This window comes from Centroberyx gerrardi, chromosome 9 (genome assembly GCF_048128805.1).
Source record: "Centroberyx gerrardi isolate f3 chromosome 9, fCenGer3.hap1.cur.20231027, whole genome shotgun sequence".
Lineage (NCBI taxonomy): Eukaryota > Metazoa > Chordata > Actinopteri > Beryciformes > Berycidae > Centroberyx > Centroberyx gerrardi.
In genome coordinates this window covers 16,574,475-16,592,466 of record NC_136005.1, presented here as the reverse complement: position 1 = coordinate 16,592,466, position 17,992 = coordinate 16,574,475, and the positions used below count along the sequence as shown (strand labels likewise).

Genomic DNA, 17,992 nt, shown 5'->3' with positions numbered 1-17,992 from the left:
TATATTTTTTTATTCATTGAGCACTTCATTAAATGAAAACAAACAAAGTCAACCTCAAAACTTAAGAAGGTAGTGTTTTGTTTACAAGGTCCCAAATGGAAAATCCAGTGTGGTCCAATCACTGACACAAAGTGTGCTTGCATGATTATTTTTTTCACAGGCAAAGACTGACTTTTATCCTGGACATGACGGATGCAGTGTTTCAGCTGGAGAGGAGCTGCCTTGGGTTTTGATGTTGGCATGGGTTCTGGAGGGTTTGGGGAGACAGGGTTGAATGTTATGTGCTATCTCCACATGTTTCCTGTCCTGGTCACTTCTACAGGGACTCTCTGCCCACTAAACCGCCTACCCTCCTCCAAACCAGCGCTTCCTGCAGGGCACTCTGATACCAAGTGCATGTTTGGAAAAGCTGGAAACAAACATTTTCCATTTTTCTATCTGCTTTTGTTTTCCAGATTCACAACATGGAGTGATTGCTTTGAACTCTGGCCCACTCAAAGACAAAGAGCAACATAAAAGCAGATTTTAAAAAAGTATTTGGGACAAAGAATGAGGAGAAAAGAATAGACAGGAACATTTCTGAAATGGGACCTTTAACAAAAGAGAAAGCATAGTTGCGTAGAAGATAATTATCCTTTATGTTTATGAGGTGTTTGTAACTTTGGGGTCTTTAACAGAAAAAAAAAAAGTCTGACGTCTGCTAGATATTTACACCACACTTTTAGCCTAATCTTTACAGCAGGGTTTCTCAAAGGTTAAAAAAACAGGAGGAAGAATGCAGGAATTTTTAAAAAAATGTCTTGTTACTGATAGAGAAATGAAAGCACAGTCGCAAAGCATAAACCACGACCGATTGAGTGTGATAAAAGACAGGAGTTCTGGTATATCAGCTGCTCTTTAATCAGAATATGTGAGGTGACACCAGATCAGCAACTCTATAGCCGCGCTCCTATTTTGAAAATACATTGCTAAAGGTAGCTATTTGATCTGATAGAGTATGCATTAAAATGAGACTGCATAACTGAAAATCCCCTAAATTAAGCCTACTCAAGACTCTTTACAAGTGAAAATCAGTGGATTGTATTAGTAGCGTTTGTGTTTATGCTCTGGGATCACAAGAGGGGTTTCAAATGTCAGTATCTCACTATTCAACACAACATTGAATAGGCACAAAGCACTGGGGCATGGCTGAGAGAGAGAGAGAGAGAGAGAGAGAGAGAGAGAGAGAGAGAGAGAGAGAGAGAGAGAGAAAGAAAGAGAGAGAGAGAGAGATATTGAGTGAGTTACTAGATGAGAGAGAGAGGGAGGGAGCGTATTTATGTGTGTGTGTGTGTGTGTGTGTGTGCGTGTGTGTGTGCGTGTGTGTCCACTGCAGTTACTATAATTTAAAGCAGCAAATCTCAGAGATAAGCATTCATCTGAATCCAATCAACAAAGGATCTCAAAACTCAGCTGTATGTTAATATATGACACAGTTGGGTAAAACTTAGCTTGCAAAGCCCATGCACTTTTGCTATATTTGCATTCATTGCACTGATCATCATCTTTGTCACACCACTGTGACCTCTCCACCCAGACGAACACACACACACACACACACACACACCGATTGCACAGATACCAGCAATGTACTGCATAAATTAACAAACACTTGTGCGAGCTTGAACAGCCTGTATATCTGCTTACATGTGACAAGTTGATGGTTTACTGTACAAGCGATGATAAAACAGAAAATTACTGCATGTAAATATAGCAGATGACTTTACTACACATCATAGATGTATCCAGTGGTTTACAAGGTTTACCTAGGGAATGTCCTCTATGAATAATCAACTTGGCTGAGGTTCCCTGAGCTTTCTGTTTTCCACCAATCAGGGTTTGCAGGCCGTTCACAGCTCACAGTTACTGCAGTTAACGAGAATACATCCAACTACAAAGGACAAAAGACACATTACAACAAGATAGCATGAAGCAAAGACAGATGGTAAGATACAGGGAAAGAGCATAGGCCTCTCGATCATATGCTCCAGTGTGTAAGAAACAAAGGGGAGTGAGTACTCTCTCGCTCTTGCTCTCTTTCTTTCTCTTTCTCTCTCCTCTCTCTTTCTCTCTCATACATTTGTGCCACCAACCAATCCACCAACACCCTCTCTCCGGTATTTTGGATTTTATTTCTTTTCACTCTGATTGTGTCTGAATCTGTAGATACTCGTTTGGGTTTTCCCCCAAAGCTTATGTTATACTAGTGTGTCTGTGGAGCACAAATTGATTGCAAGAAGAAAATGATCTGCAACCTATGGGCCAGGCTGGGGGCCTAATGAGGTTCCAGTTCTTGGCACAGTAAAGAAGAGAGGAGGGACGCAGGAGGACAGGGAGGGGAGGGAGGCAGGAAACAGTCCACACTTCCTCAGACAGGATACTGTGCTCCTCTAAGAGGCATCCTGGAATCAAATGCCTCAAAGGCGTTACTGTGTCTTCCACACAAACACACTACTTGCCTTTGACACATTACTGCATTGTATGCAGGGGAAACACTTAACCACAGAGGGACACATTTTTTCACATATAGATCACTTTTGAACAAAATGGCGAAAAGAAAGCTCAGAAAAAGTGGTCATGAGCGAACTGTGGAGGCTGTGAACTCAGTTTAATGTCTTGTTTGATCGCACTGACCTTCAGAACAATCTATGATAAACTGATGCAGATTTTGAATCCAGACTTAAACAATCAATCACACATAATACACCCATGCACTCTAGTAATACACACTTTTGCCAGTGTCGATTGTTCTGCCCGGTGTCCTGCAGTAACCAAGCCAGTTCTGTTGCAGAGTAAATGTAGGCGGAAGAAAGGTTATATTTTGGTAGTACGTTTCAGTGGCAAGTATTTCAGGAAATGAAGTCATCTCAAATAGTGTGAAGTTGATCACTGACTCAAAACACCACCTGACATCACATCAATGATAACCCTAACAGGTTATAGCCTATTCTGCTGTTCAAAGTCAAATTACATTTAACTTACAAAGTCATGGGAAGCCTGCCAGGCATATACAGTAGGCCTTTTGTCAGATGGTTAGCAGTGTGGAGAGGCAACTGGTAACTGGTTATTACATAAAACATCAACCAACACAAGTAAAAAATATACGCCTACATTCCCATTTCTCATTTTTGATGGCCAGGAAAAAGTCTAGATAGGACTGCAAAGAGAGTAAACACAAAATGTTATCTACATAGTGAAAGAGTAATGCCCTTATCTGTTGAAATCAATTGCGACTAGTAGTCCATGCCTGTGTGTTTATGGTTTGCATGTGGGCACACTCCACTGGACATATTACATGGTTGAACAGATCAGGTGCTGCCATCTGCTGTACCCTTTACCTAAAGCTGTCTACATTCCTATTTGAAAGCTCCTATTTTAACCCTAACCCTAACCCAAGACATTGCATCGTATGCATTTCACACGAACAACTGTTAATTCATCAAATGTTTACATTTAATTAACTACCGTAATTGGCATTTCCTGTCGCCACGTCTCACCCGGAACCTTTGCACGGACTGTTTTCCAACGGACCCTTTTCCATGTTGCACAAAACAATGTACACGAACGCCGAGCAGGAAAATGATCTGGAGCTCAATGGGATGGAGTGCAGTTGATGTTCTGTGGTCATTTCTGTCTTTATGTTTTCTTTCGGCTTTTTGTGTTCACAAAATCTCACTTCGCTTGCCGACAAGATTTGAAAAGTCTCACGTTCATCTGTTGTTCCAGGATCTTATTCGATACGGAAAAACTAAGCAAAACTTACAACGAGACAACCGGCTGCGTGTCTTTGATGTCCCAAAAAGGTGACTGACACAACCTGCAAACCTAGTAAAGGAACAATAAACGATGTAGTTAACAGAACTGCATAGTTTGATTTTGCTGCTCACCTCGCTCAAACCTTTAAAATCTCACTAAGTGATTGATTGATCGAGCAGTCATGATGATGATTTATTTATATGCTGCTTTTGTTTTTGTCCCAATCAGATGGTTCTGGCACTTCTATGCAGTCTCTGTAGGCTGGAATGGTCTTCTACTGCTCCTGTCCCTTAACTTTACATTACAGAATCAGCCGTACCCATCATGGTTGACTGGCATATTGGGATTTTTGACAGGAGTGCCAAGGTCTGACAGTCAAGGTAGGCTACACTCCCTCTGCTCCATGTTGGTGAAGCTCATAACTTCCTATTCAATGCATGCTTTCATGGTATCTGATGTTAGTCTTGCCTGTAGCTCCACAGGTGTCTGTGCTGCTGGTGCAGCTGCTGCTCTGGGTCCACTCCCTCAGGAGGCTGTTGGAGTGTCTGCTCGTCAGTGTTTTCTCTGATGGAGCCATGCATATGGTCCAGTATGTATTCGGCTTGGGGTATTATGTCGTACTGGGGTTGACTGTCCTCTGCTCGGATCATCTAGGTGTTGGAAAAGGTGAGACTGAAATGAGTCCTCTCTGAATCTAGAATCTGGTGTTTCTCTGTGGTGTTTATGTGTGTGCTGCTCCTTTCAGAGACTGGCACGCTCCTCTCCCAGCTGGACTGGTTGCATGTGGCCGGCAGTGCGCTTTTCATCTGGGCCTCTCTGCTGCAGCACCGCTCCATCGTCCTGCTGGCCAGGCTGCGCACCGGAGATTCAGGTAAGGTTGTGCAGCTTGTCTCAGCTCAAACCAACACAGATACATACTAATCATGTGAACAGTAACATAAACCACTGCAGCAGAATAAAATATAGCTAATATCGCAATTCATTTTTCTGCCCCACGATACATATTGTCACATTTTCATATCACGATATATTGAATTTCAACATATCATCCCATCCCTATGGTGAAGTACCATGGGCTTGCTTTCTCTTTTTGACTTTGTTGGTCTGCTTATCTTTGTTCTTTTGTGGATATGATTATTGCGTTGGCTCACTGTTCCTTCATTTTATTTTGCAATCTAACATGCTGAGCAAATAGCAAATATTCTATGTAACCAAACGTTTGCACAATAAAGAAAATAAAAAATAAATAAATAAACCACTGCATGCATCATGTTGTTGGTGTCTTGCAGGAGCAGTGGAGACGCTGGCTCACAGAGTGCCACAGGGAGGCTGGTTCCAGCTGGTGTCATGCCCCCATTACTTTGCTGAGCTGCTCATCTACGTCTCTCTGAGCTTGGTATTTGGAGGCCTTTCTCTCTCCTGGTGGCTTGTGGTCCTTTATGTGCTCTTCAACCAGGCGCTGGCCGCTCAGCTCTGCCATGAGTTTTACATCAGCAAATACGAATCATACCCAAGGCATCGCAATGCATTTATACCTTTTCTACTGTGACTTATTCCTGTCATTGGTGTCTCCGGTTATGCATTCCTTAGTGGGAAAAGGCACGCTACGAGCCAAATGTTAGAGAAGTGGGCTTGGGACCAGAAGGTACAGCAGCAAATCCCTGGACCAGCTAGGAAATCTGTGGGGAAAGAATGAGTAAAACTCCCCCCTCCCTCAACATCTACTGTCAAGGTGCTCTTGACCAAGATACTTAACCCCCAAATGTTGCAGTGGAGCTGCTCAGTGGCCATCAGTACTGGTTGTACTAGATGGCTCCCAGGTGTGAATGTGTGTACCTGCATGAATGTGAAGCACGCCGGTGCTGCACAAATGTGCATGCTCAGCAACACTCTTTCCAGGTTAAATATATGTTTAAAAGTGATTGCTCAGGAACTGCTGTGAGGATACGGGGAGGAAAGTAACTGCAAATATCTCATTCATACTGCAGAAAATCTCCATTCATTTTCCCTCTGACAAATACAAAATAATCTGTCATGAATAACTAACTGCATTAACTACAACATATCACGTTTGTTGTAATTAAATATTGCAATTACATTCAATAAAGGAAGATTGTCTGGAATACCTTTGGTGTTTAATTACTGTCTATATACTCTATAATAAAATTTTCTTTAAATTTCCCTATGGAGTCCTGACTGAGCTTTTAACACAATCACCAGAGAGCTAAATAAAGTGAAATGTTGCGTTAATTGTAATGATATCCACAATATATGCATTGTTCCATGTTGAAATGTAACTGATGGAATTATATAATAATAATTATATAATCATATTTTAATTATATAATTTTTGTATTTAAATATTAATTGTAAAATAGTCACTACAGATTATTCTAGAGTGGAGAAAGTTTATTGCAAATATTGAGTAGCCTAAGTACAGTTGCATTTTAAAAGTGATAGGTTTACAGTAGTGACATTAATAATTGGATTGGACTAATCCCTTTTATCTTGAAGTGAAATACCGGTACTGCTCAACTACTAGTAAAAACGGCTTATCATGTGATAACTTGACTGTTCATATTTTTCCCTTGTTTTGCACGTCTTTCAAGCTTGACAACATTTTCCATGACATTTCTTATTGATAGTGAGACTAGCCAATCACTATAATATACAGTATATACGTCAGCGTCCGAAATATACGTCATTCATGCGACGGTCCAATCACTTCGCTGGTTTGCGCCTTGTTTGCGCCTCATTGAGGAAGCAAGTTTCCAACTTCCATTGAGTTTGGTTCGATCGGGAACCACCGAACAGCTCCTGAAATTGTACAGATTGCTAATATGAAGTTAGCCAGATGTGCTGCTAATGATATCAAGTGAACCGCGGGACACAGTTTTCAATTAGCACATAAACTGCCTGCCTTCAGTATTTTGAAAGCAACTGCTCGTTTTGCTGTGTAGAAATGCCTCTCATGGTCGGCGGAGGAGATGGACGGGCTGATAGAAAAGTGATGTGTGTCCTGTTACCCCTCGCTGCCGTTTTGTGTTTGTCGGTCGGAGTTGCGGGCATCCCAGAGGAACACAAACCAGTCCAGGAGCAGCCCCCACAAGAGGTACAGGCTGTGAGTTTGTTATCACCGGTAACACCTTTCACCCTTGTCGGTACAAATCGATTTTTGATGCGGACGTTGCTGACTAGCGCTTCCTAGCTAGCAACACATGCTAAGTGAAGATGTGTCGTTTTGTGTTCCGGGGTTAGCCCGAGCGTGCGGGAGTAGACGGTCCTTTGCAAGCCAAATATCTGAAGAAATGTTAAGAGGGTATGATAACAACCGTTCAGGTGTTGCCACCAGGCAGCTCTGCTAGGTCAAGTTGACATATCCTAGGATTTGTAGACATATCACGTTAAGTGTGCATACAAGTGGTGTTCTTTAAGTGTCTTGTTCTTAAATAACCTCTTTGGAGCTTGCGGTAATGAGACAATTGTACCTCACTTGGAACACGTTTCATTAAAAAAAAAAAGTTTACTTACACTCTGTTGTTTTTCTTTGCAGAAAGTCCCAAGTCCCCATCCCATTGGCCCAGTAGTTAGTGAAGATGACTCCAGCAAAGGAAACCTGGGCTTCATCCATGCCTTTGTGGCTGCTATCTCTGTCATCATTGTCTCCGAGTTGGGAGACAAGACGTTCTTCATTGCAGCCATCATGGCCATGCGTTACAACCGTCTCACCGTGCTGGCAGGAGCTATGCTGGCACTGGGCCTCATGACCTGCCTCTCTGGTTGGTAGAGATAAGTGTTTGGTCCAGTACATAACTTTTATGTGAAGTTACCCCTCCCTCTCTTGCTGAAGTTATTATTGCTGTGTTTCCCCCAGTGCTGTTTGGCTATGCCACCACCATCATACCCAGAATCTACACGTACTACGTGTCCACGGCTCTGTTTGCCATCTTTGGTGTGCGCATGCTGAGAGAGGGACTGCGGATGAGTCCAGATGAGGGCCAGGAGGAGCTGGAAGAGGTGCAGGCGGAGATCAAGAAGAAGGACGAGGAGGTATAGTTTGATACTAAAGGCAAAACTTTTGATTTTTAGGCCTACTTATATATTGTCCTGTCACAGCTGCAGAGAACCGTGAAGCCCATACATATGCTAAAATGTCACGTTAACTTGCTTAATCTGGGTTCTCTTCCTGACAAAGCTTGCACCACTTCTCTTTTTTGTTTGCGCCCTACACTGAGTGTCACAGAGTCCTGTTTACACCAGTTTATAACTAGAAAAGTATTGCTACACTCTGTTGCTGCTGTGCAGGATAGTCATACTCACATTGGCAGGAAGAAAACACGCGGACGTTGCAGAATGCATCTCAAATGTTTAAATGATTTAAATGATGATTTAAAATGTAAAATTGAATGGACTGTGAGTTCATGCAGTAACCTACGTTTACTCTGAGCTACTCTTTGAAATGTGCTTTTGGTGAGTTATGGTGGAGCTGTTTATGATCACAAGGGGGCTAGCATGGGAGTTCTACTGTTGCAAGTACAGCTGTCATGGATTGTAATTAAGGTTCCTAAGGGTCCTGGAAAGCACAGAGAAAAATAAGGTTACACAAACACACATTTAAGCTTATGCTTAAATTCTTGAAATTTGTTTCTTAGACAAATATAAATAGTGAAGTTGATGCCTATGTATGAATTTCTTTCCAAGGCCTTTGTCTTTCCATCAAGGCAAAGGGAGGCTACTTTAAAGAATCTAAAATATAAGATGTTTTTTATTGTGTTGTTTCATAGTTTGGATGTCTTTACTATTATTCTAAAATGTGGAAAATAGTAAAAACAAAGACAAATGTGGTGTGTCCACTGTCCAAAATTTTGACTGGTAGTGTAGCTTTCCCACAACTTCATTATTCATGCACAACAAACAGACATCAAGCAACCTTTATTTATCTAACCCATTACTTGATACTAACAATGTCACATTACTACATCAAGAGATCTCGAGAGGTTTTTGTCTATAGTTTTAGTCAAATCGCTCTTTGTCTCTGGCCCTCTGTGCAGCTCCAGCGATCTAAGCTGGCTAACGGGACTCCGGATGTGGAGGCTGGATCGGGGACGACCTTGCCTCAGGGAAAGTGGCACAGCTTCATCTCACCCATCTTCCTCCAAGCCCTCACCCTCACCTTCGTCGCAGAGTGGGGGGACCGGTCCCAGCTGACCACCATTATTCTGGCCGCCCGGGAGGTTTGTCAGTCGTTTCCATGGGTTACAAGACATATGCCATTTGTTGGATGCTTTTATGCAAATCATTTTACAGTACACTGAGTACCTAAATTTTCAGCTTGGGTGGCCCCAGTGGGAATCAACCCCCCCAATGTTGTCAGTGTGTGTGCTAGGCTCTACCTTCTGAGCCATACCACCGAGGATAAATGTCACTCACTACTGTTTTAATACACTGATAAATAAATCTACAGGCAAGGCAATATATCACATATACATTTTGTTTGGCACCGACAAGAAAAGATAAAAATGTTTGTTTATTCCCAGGATCCATTTGGAGTTGCAGTGGGTGGTACACTTGGACACTGTCTGTGTACAGGACTGGCTGTGGTTGGAGGAAGAATGATTGCCCAGAAAATTTCTGTCAGAACTGGTAAGATGTTTATTTATTGAACAGATCTATTTTAGAGATCATAGCCCTTCCATAAAATTTAGTACATTCTGGATATTTGTTGTAGAAGTAAGCTACTTAGAAAGACGTTGTCTGAAGATCCTCTGAGAAGACTTGCTTCAAGCGCCCTAGATCTTTAAAAATTCAGTACACATACAGTGGTTATGTCTTATAAATCACCCCATAATTTAATTACAATTTGGCTGAATTGTGAAAGTTTTTTTTGTTTTTGTTTTGTTTCCTTAGTTACAATCATCGGAGGGATTGTTTTCCTGGCGTTTGCCTTCTCCGCCCTTTTCATCAAGCCAGAAGCTGGATTTTAATTGGTTGAAAGACTTTCAGGTTCATTTTGTACATAACTGTAAAGCTCAATTATGTTTCTGTAGAGAGGCTGTAGTTTTGACTCCATATGTGCGCAAAGGAAAAGTGAGTGAATAAGAGCCGTGTTCTCGTCACAAGGTGTGTGAGAGAGAGAAGACTGGAGTGTTTCTGATTACTGCCCTCTTACTGCGTCTCTGACCCCTCAAGTATAAATACTGCGGCTCAGAACAGAGCCTGACATACTTCCCTCATACTCAGCCCTGGCAGTAAGGTACTGGGTCAGTTTAGATGTCTTTTCCATGCCTTTGTTGTTGTTTTTTTTTATGTTGAGTGGTTTATTTTGCCTATTTAGCATGAGCCCAGGTGCGGTCAGGTGACTGCCTTCTAACCTTAAACCATGAATCCTGCCCAGGAAAGGGAAGCTACATTAGCTGAGCTACTACCAGCTGCCAGTTTCCTCAGAATATATACAACACTTGCGGCTGGTATTACTCAAGTTATTTATTCCACCATGCTCTCTCTGATGACCCTTACACTATCCTCATTTTTTGGAAAAGGAAATGGGACTTTGTGCTATCATGGATTTAAAACCTCCCAAGATCCTAATTCACCTTACTCCAGATGTACGAGATGATGATGATGTATTTCCCGCTGTGAGGAAAACACTATAGATTGTGCCAGTTGTAAACATTATGCAGATCTGAAAACAGTAGGAACCTGCTCAGTACTGTCCACCTTCTGGCCCACTAACAACAACAACACTTCATCAAGAAATACCTTTTACAATGCAATCCAAGTTGAGGTTTTATGTGAACCAGTCATTGAAATAATTCTTTATATGTTAATCCTACGTTTCATTGCCGACACACAGGCCGCCTTTTAAATTGAGACCTGAACCACTAAGTCACCCCTTTATTTAAAGTGGTTTGTATTTATTTACAGAGTTAGAGCACAGGTTGTTTTTTTTTTTTGTTTTTTTAGCATAAGTACTGTAGACAAAGAAAGGGTGGGAAAGGTCACTATAAGGAATATTTTTTAAGCAAACAGGGTAATGCTACATTGTCAATATTTGACAGGCTGTGCCCAGCTGTGAAACACTTCTGAATTCTGTTTGTGATACAGATGTTCATTTGTTGAAATGCTAAACTAAAATGCTCAATAAAACATGTTTCATGTGTTGTCTGATTGCTAACCAGATTACTTGTGCTCAGGCCAAAAACCATGTTTGGACACGTCTTATTTCAAAATCAAGTAACTGTAAGTACGAGATTTAACAGCACACCTCAGACGTTTCATACAGTTTTATTTTCAAATTTAAGGGGAGCAAATGATTGACACATTTGCTTGAAAAGGTTCCGTTATGTTTTAATTTATAAATGGTCTGGCTCAAGAAATAAATGCATGACGGCACACTTCTTGCAGTGATATGCACCTGTGAAAAGTGCCTCTAGTGTTTTCATGCTGCTCCTTCTTGAATTAGTATTGGGCTTGGGTTTATTAAACACTTTTGACAAACATACATCCCACACCAGTTGGCCTATTTCACATAATTTCTACAAATGGAATGTTTGTTCTTAGTTCAATTTCTATGATTGACACCAGAGTATAATTCTGGTTAGAGAACTTCAAAATGCAGGAGCCTTACAATGGGTTTATCCTTCAAGTAAACAGCAGGTGGCAGTAGCTGGTGTGAAGAATGCGATTTTAGCCCTCATACATTTGCTTTGACATTTAACAGTGCCAGGTGCTTCTGCTGCCAAGTGTACTGTGCTAATCAATTTCATGAGCCAAACAAGAACGCCACACAAATATTAAATCAAAGCGGAGAGAGAACACCGATAGACATTCAGAGTTTCTAGTGTGTACATCAGAACTACAGAACATTTAACATAATTCACCATGTCCTTCCACTTAGGGCATTCAATCTGGAGTTTCCCTCTGGTTGGATGCAAAACATTTTCCCTCATCTTTTTTCTGACATGTTTTTGTGAGTTGGAAATTATTGACTCTGTGATACTCAACTTTGAAAGCCAAAACATTTAAGATCTGTTTTTTTTTTTAACCAAAATGATAAAATGAACATTGTGTGGTCTTTTAACTTGTCAACCAATTTTCTTTGCCATCATGAAGTAAAACAGCTTCATTTGCAAGTAAAGAATTGATACCGATTTTAACACTGAATCACAACTCACGAAAATAAAATATAACCCTTAAATTTGATACAAAGTCAGTGCGTCTTTGCATAACCAGAAGCCCATAACCATCTTTATCTGGGGGAAATTATTTCAACGGACTTAGTGTGTGTGTCACAGTTTGCTTAGATCCTTCATTTGTAGTTAGAACTTTATGGTCTTTGTTTGCACATTAAACAGCGGTGCAATTACAGTGTTTGACGTCATACATATCTATGCTAGCTAAATGAGGTCTATTTTGGCCATAGAAAAATAATCTAGTTCTATTATTTACTTTTATATCCTATCATACATTGTGCAAAGTCCTCCACAGCTATACGTCTCTTCATGCAAAGTACTTGTGTTATTGATATTAATGATATTTAATTACATTCATTTAGGTATTGCACTACCTATCCCACTCCAGAATATGCTCTTTGTGTGCAGCACAGATTCATTTGATCCAGGAGGACCACTCAACAAGTCAGCGCCACATTGATAGTTAAAGTACAAGTAAAGAGGGGATGTATGACTATGGTGCCTTATCTAAGTGTTGATATGCATTGTAGCACCACAACACAATTGAAATGAGAGGTTGACTGTTGTGTAAGAGGTCCAGATGAGATCTAACTGTGCAGTCAACGCACCACAGCTAACCGACCAGCAGGAGACACCATTTGGTTAACAAACCAGAGATAGCAGGTATTGAATGACTTACTGCAATTTGAACAATGAATAAATGAGGTGGCTTTGCTCCAACATATTGTAACATTGACACTGGTTATGCCGTGTGGCCAACTATAGGCTGAGAACAGACGGAACTACACATTTCACATAGTGCTATATTGTGCAACCAACAATTTGATATGGATAAAATGAACAACTTCCACCAACAGGACTCACAACGCAAGGCAACATGCAAACCACTTTAACCAAAAAATAATCCAATTACATTTTTAGTATGTGCTACCACCTAATGCGAGCCAAACACACTCTGAAATGATTGTCAATAAATTAATATTTAGTGGGAATAATCTCCTCTTGAACCTAACCTGTAAAGTGACCATCACACTAAATAAACATTCTATATCTAAAGTGCCATTCTACAGCGAACTGCATAAGAGACAATTCAGGGAAAAAGTCTCTTGCTTCCCCAAAACACTTGTCTCATCATACAACCAGCCAACCAAGTGGCAGTCCATTAACAAATGCAAGGGAAGTGCATGCTGTATAACGCAAGGAATAGCTGCGATGAACCACATGGTGCATGACAACTCCGAGTAGACTTCACTCCTACATCAAAGCAACAGAGCCAATTAGTTGACACATTAGTTGAGAAAATCGAATCAAAACCTATTTTCTACATATTCAAACACAGCTAGAGTGTATCTCTGCTTCTGGGCATATCACATAAAGGAAACAGCAGCTGTTACATGTGACAGATAATTTCTCTTCTGACAGACCCAAATGAAGCCACATTCACCTATTAGAAAGGCTATTTGTGTGTGCCAACTCATGGGCCCAATATCCCAAAGCAGTAAGCACCAAGCAAAGAGTTATAATTAGCATTGCTCCAGTGCTTCTCAAGGCTGAGCTTACACTGAGGGAAATTAAGCATGACTTCTGTGGTCCATCACTCAAATTTTGTACAGTGGGCGAGTAACGTTCCTCCCCAAGTGCTTCATATTGGAGAGGCCAGGTGAAATTAAACTGATTTGCAATCAAGTACCATACTGTACATTTGCTGCACTGGCAACACCTGGTCTGTGTTGACAACTTATAAGACAACAGACTCCATCCAAATCTGACACACATTAATAGCAGACTCAAAGAAAACAATCTATAACTGATTACAACAAAGAATGAACAACAAACAATGAACATAAGTTACAGTTACAGCTACTTCTTCTGGGAACATGCCCAAATGTCCTTCCCTCCAAGAACGTAACCTTTCCATTTTTACAGAGCAGACATGACTGAACATGAGATTTATAAATATTGGACTAACAGATTTGTAACAAATTTTCAAAAGACAAGCAGCAGTAAATACACCATTGCCATGGCTCTTGCTAACTGGTTGTCTTGAGCACGGTAGGAAGGGCCCGGGGGTTGGTGGGGTGGGGTGGGGGAGGGTTGACCTAGTGCAAAAGGTTGCAAGGTACCAGATATTGCATGGTACTAGATATATGCGGGCTAACCTCCATACATAGTGTTGGCTCTGCAACCAAACTCTTTGATAGGGGGTAGTCTCTCTCCTACTCTTAGGAGTTGTCCACATTAAGAGGCACAAGGCGGGTGTAGGGACACTCAAGTCACTGGCTGGATGCCGTACAGCTGGGCATTTCTCCCAGTGGATGAAAGGGTTGCCTTAGCGCGTTCAAAGAGGAAAACTCGGACTGCTTTGTGCATACACACCTAACAGCAGTTCAGAGTATGCAGCCTTCTTTGAGATGGTGGGTGGGTGCTGGAGAAGACTCCACCTACTGACCCCATTTGTCCTACTGGGAGATTTTAATACTCACATTGGCAACAACTGGGATACTTTGAGGGGTGTGATTGGAAGGAATGGCTTCCCTGATCTAAAGCCGAGTGGCGTGTTGTTATTGGACTTGTCATGGATTGCCCATTAATGAACACCATGTTCGAACATAAGGGGGTGCATAAGTGTACATGGTACCAGAGCACCTTGGGACAAAGGTTGATGGTGAAGCTTTATTGTCGTTTCATCAGACCTGAGGCCATATGTTCTGGACACTCAGGTGAAGAGAGGGGCTGAGCTGTCAACTGATCACCATCTGGTGGTGAGTTGGATCAGATGGCAGGGGAGGCTGCCAGACAGGCCTGATAAGCCCATAAGGGTAGTGAGGGTTTGCTGGGAATGCCTGGTGGAGGATTCTGTCCTGAAAGATTTCAACTATCACTTCTGAGCAAGCTTCTCCTGTATCCTGGTGGAGGAGGAACATGGAGTCGAAATGGACACTATTAAAACCCTGTGTCATGGAAGCTGCTGCAAGGAGCTGTAGCCAGAGGGTGGGATCAGTGCTTTTCATAGTGGCTGGTGGATGGTGAGGGGGGCTGTCAAGCAGGAGGAGGTGGTTTTCCGGGCCTGGATGGCACATGGGACACAGGTGCCAACCAGCCCATCTCCTTGGCAGAGTTCACTAGGGTAGTTAGAAAGCTCCTGACAAGGTTTGTCTTGAAATGCTGAAGGCTCTGGATATTGTTGAGCTGTCATGGTTGACACATCTCTTCAATGTTGCGTGGATTCTAGGAACAGTGCCTTTGGATTGGAAGATGGGTGTTGGGGACCAGAGGGTGTGTTCAAACTATCAAGGGATCACACTGCTCAGCAACTCTGAGAAAGCCTATGACAGGGTGCTAGTAAGGAGACAGGCCGATTGTCGAACCTCAGATTCAGGAGAAACAACGCAGATTCTGTCCTGATCGTGGAACAGTGGACCAGCTTTCTACCCTCTCGCAGATAATCGGGGGTCATGAGAATTTGCTAATCCTGTTTACGTGTGTTTTGGGAATTTGGAAAATGCTTACAACCATGTTCCCCGAGGCATCCTGTGAGAGAGTGCTGCGGGAGTGTGGGGTGCTGGGGTTGCTGTTGCAAGCCTTTTGGTCCCTATACATTTGGAGCAAGAGCTGACAAGAGCCAACTACGACAAGGATGCACTTCGTCCCCTTTGCTGTTTGTGATATTCATGGACAGGATATCAAGGCACAGTCGAGGTCTGGAGAGTATCTGTTGACCTTAGGGTGGCAGCTCCTGTTTGAGGATGATGTTGTCCTGGCTTTATTGGACTAGCTTGTCCCATCCAGGTGTGGGATGAACAACTGTCAGGTGGACTAGTCCAGGTATCTTGGGATCATATTCACGAGTGAGGGTAAAAAGGATTGTGAGATTGACCGCTGGTTAGGTGTATTAGCTGCAGTAATGTGGCTGTTGCATCAGACCATGGTAGTGAACAGAGCTGAGCCACGAAACAAACCTCTCAATTTACCGGTCATCTTCATTCTGACCCTCACCTATGGCCACAAGCTCTGGGTAGTTACTGAGACCAAGATCACAGATACAAGCAGCTGAAATTAGGTCTCCGCAGAGTGGCTGGCCTCGCTCTTCGCAATAGAACTTCAGCGATACGAGAGGACCTTGGTATCGAGCCGCTGCTCCTCTACATTGAGAGGAGCCACATGAGATGGTTTGGGCACCTGGTACGGATGCCCCCAGGTGCCTCCCTTTAGTGGTGTACTGGGCACGACCGACTGGGAGAAGACCCTGGGGTACAGCCAGGATGCGATGGAGGGACTACATCTCCCAGCTGGTGTGGGAGTGCCTGGGGATCCCCCAGAAGGAGCTGGAGGAAGTTGCTGGGGAAAAGGATGTCTGGGCTGCTCTGCTTGCCCTGTTGATCTAGATAAGCAGCTAGAAACTGGATGGATGGATGGATGGATGAGCATGGCAATTTGGCTGCCATTTCTTAACCATTTTGATTAGCCCCATTCAAATTTGCGAGCAAGGATAACTTTACTCAAACCCAGTCTGAGAAATCCCTACGGGCTAGCAGACTACTTATATCTCCATATTGACTAAGTACATTTCAATACATTAATTTAAGGGATAAATTATTCTATTTCGACTAAAGCCTGTACCGATACCATGCATGCATTATGGATGGCTCTGAAGTGTAGGAATCTCAGCAGAAGTGTTGAAAATTCAGAAAATAAGGATATGAAGAGATTGAGGGTTAACAAATCTTATCATGGGGTACATTTAGCCTAACCTTGGTAGTCTTTATTTCATTCACAATAATTGACTCTGTGTTAATTTAGAGTCCTTAGTGTGCTGCTTTGAAGCACATATTATAAAGCTTATAAATATTCTAACTTTAAAACATTTGTCTATCATTTTGACAATTTTATGAAATTTTATGAAAATACGGGGTAAGGATCAAACAAACTGTGACACAACCAGCAGCATTGGCATTGTCTGCTATGCAGACACACACAAACATAAACACATCCCCTAGGAGAAAGGAAGTCTGTGAAAATATCAGCCATTGAGCATAATAGGTTCTTTTTTTCTTAGAATACTAGAAAAAAAGCATATTCAAAGCTACAAATAACAGACTACGCTTTTCATTTCATGCATCATATAAAATATTAGTTCTCTGTCTTTTTTCCATATATTTACATATTATATTACACATGATGTTCTGTACAGTAAAAGTTCAATCTACATGACATTCTTAAAAATATTTTCTGACCCATAATTACTTTGACATGAAAAACAATAATAGGAGAAAACACCTAAAACAAACGTGCCATTGGCTGTTCTGCAGGACTTCTTTGAAGCTTGGATAGAAGCTCCACTGCATTAACTGGACAGCTCTGCATAAATTAATCCTGTGAGGGTGACTGGAGCACACACACTAAACACACAAGGGCCAGGGGAGGAGGGGATGAGCTCAGTCCATTACAGGGATCTTGGCCCCCTGTTATCTTGGAGAAAAGGCCTCAACCCAGAGAGTTTTGAGCCAAAGCCGCATGCCAGAGCCACAGTGAGCCCAGCCTTGGGTTCTTTGTAGCACTCTGCACTCAGGAGTTAAGTGCAAGCAGCAAAAGATCCTGGGGAGGGGAGGGAAACCATAAGCTACCCATCCCATCACTTCTCTGCCTCTGAGGCATGGTCTCAGTACTGCACTTTCAGCAGAACTCCTCATTAGACCCCCATCACAAAGACACCCACACCTGGGTTTGGCTCACTCCGCTTCTGATTGGCTTTAGCCAGCTACTGTGGCTGTGTAGAGGAGCGATCAGATAGGCTGTCAGCCCTGTGAGAGGCCAGTTGCTGTTGTTGCTGTTGTTGAAGTTGTTGTTGCTGCTGTTGTAGCTGCTTCTGCTGTTGTTGTTGATGCTGCTGTTGTAACTGTTGCTGTTGGGTTGTGGCAGTGAAGGTGCCCTGCTGCTGCAATGGGAACGCTGCCTGCAGGATCAACTGGGTGGACTGGTTTCCATGAAGTAGCCGAGGAGCCTTG

At 42.4% G+C, this 17,992-nt stretch overlaps 3 protein-coding genes across 4 annotated transcripts in view; 2 read left to right on the top strand and 1 right to left on the bottom strand.

Moving 5' to 3' along the window:
- The first annotated feature begins 3,594 nt into the window (after window positions 1-3,594).
- srd5a3 (steroid 5 alpha-reductase 3) lies at window positions 3,595-5,851 on the top strand. Its single transcript, XM_071895666.2, has 5 exons — window positions 3,595-3,842; window positions 4,024-4,175; window positions 4,270-4,461; window positions 4,541-4,666; window positions 5,085-5,851. The coding sequence occupies exons 1-5, from the start codon at window positions 3,619-3,621 to the stop codon at window positions 5,342-5,344; spliced, it is 954 nt and encodes a 317-aa protein (XP_071751767.1). The 5' UTR covers window positions 3,595-3,618; the 3' UTR covers window positions 5,345-5,851.
- A 738-nt stretch (window positions 5,852-6,589) lies between these two features.
- Window positions 6,590-10,962, top strand: tmem165 (transmembrane protein 165). 2 transcript variants are annotated; one of them, XM_071895611.2, is made up of 6 exons: window positions 6,590-6,907; window positions 7,349-7,574; window positions 7,670-7,845; window positions 8,847-9,029; window positions 9,333-9,438; window positions 9,703-10,962. In XM_071895611.2, exons 1-6 carry the CDS (start codon window positions 6,758-6,760, stop codon window positions 9,777-9,779), a joined length of 918 nt encoding a protein of 305 aa, XP_071751712.1. In that variant the 5' UTR covers window positions 6,590-6,757; the 3' UTR covers window positions 9,780-10,962. The 2 variants fall into 2 exon arrangements, with proteins under 2 accessions (XP_071751712.1, XP_071751711.1); XM_071895610.2 differs by having other exon boundaries at window positions 6,590-6,916.
- Window positions 10,963-16,762: 5,800 nt separating this feature from the next.
- Window positions 16,763-17,992, bottom strand: part of clocka (clock circadian regulator a) — a 30,063-nt gene continuing 28,833 nt past the window's right edge. The window contains exon 24 of the mRNA XM_071895540.2: window positions 16,763-17,988. Within this exon, the coding sequence (XP_071751641.1) occupies window positions 17,746-17,988 (243 nt within the window). The 3' untranslated portion in view covers window positions 16,763-17,745. The remainder of the gene's footprint in view (window positions 17,989-17,992) is intronic.

Excerpts from the sequence above, each read along its gene's own strand:
- srd5a3 (XM_071895666.2), top strand. The coding sequence starts at position 3,619 with ATGATCTGGAGCTCAATGGGATGGAGTGCAGTTGATGTTCTGTGGTCA. Across the intron at positions 3,843-4,023 it reads GTCTTTGATGTCCCAAAAAG|ATGGTTCTGGCACTTCTATG; the intron begins GTGACTGACACA and ends TGTCCCAATCAG. Across the intron at positions 4,667-5,084 it reads GCTGCGCACCGGAGATTCAG|GAGCAGTGGAGACGCTGGCT; the intron begins GTAAGGTTGTGC and ends GGTGTCTTGCAG.
- tmem165 (XM_071895610.2), top strand. The coding sequence starts at position 6,758 with ATGCCTCTCATGGTCGGCGGAGGAGATGGACGGGCTGATAGAAAAGTG. Across the intron at positions 7,575-7,669 it reads CCTCATGACCTGCCTCTCTG|TGCTGTTTGGCTATGCCACC; the intron begins GTTGGTAGAGAT and ends TGTTTCCCCCAG. Across the intron at positions 7,846-8,846 it reads TCAAGAAGAAGGACGAGGAG|CTCCAGCGATCTAAGCTGGC; the intron begins GTATAGTTTGAT and ends CCCTCTGTGCAG.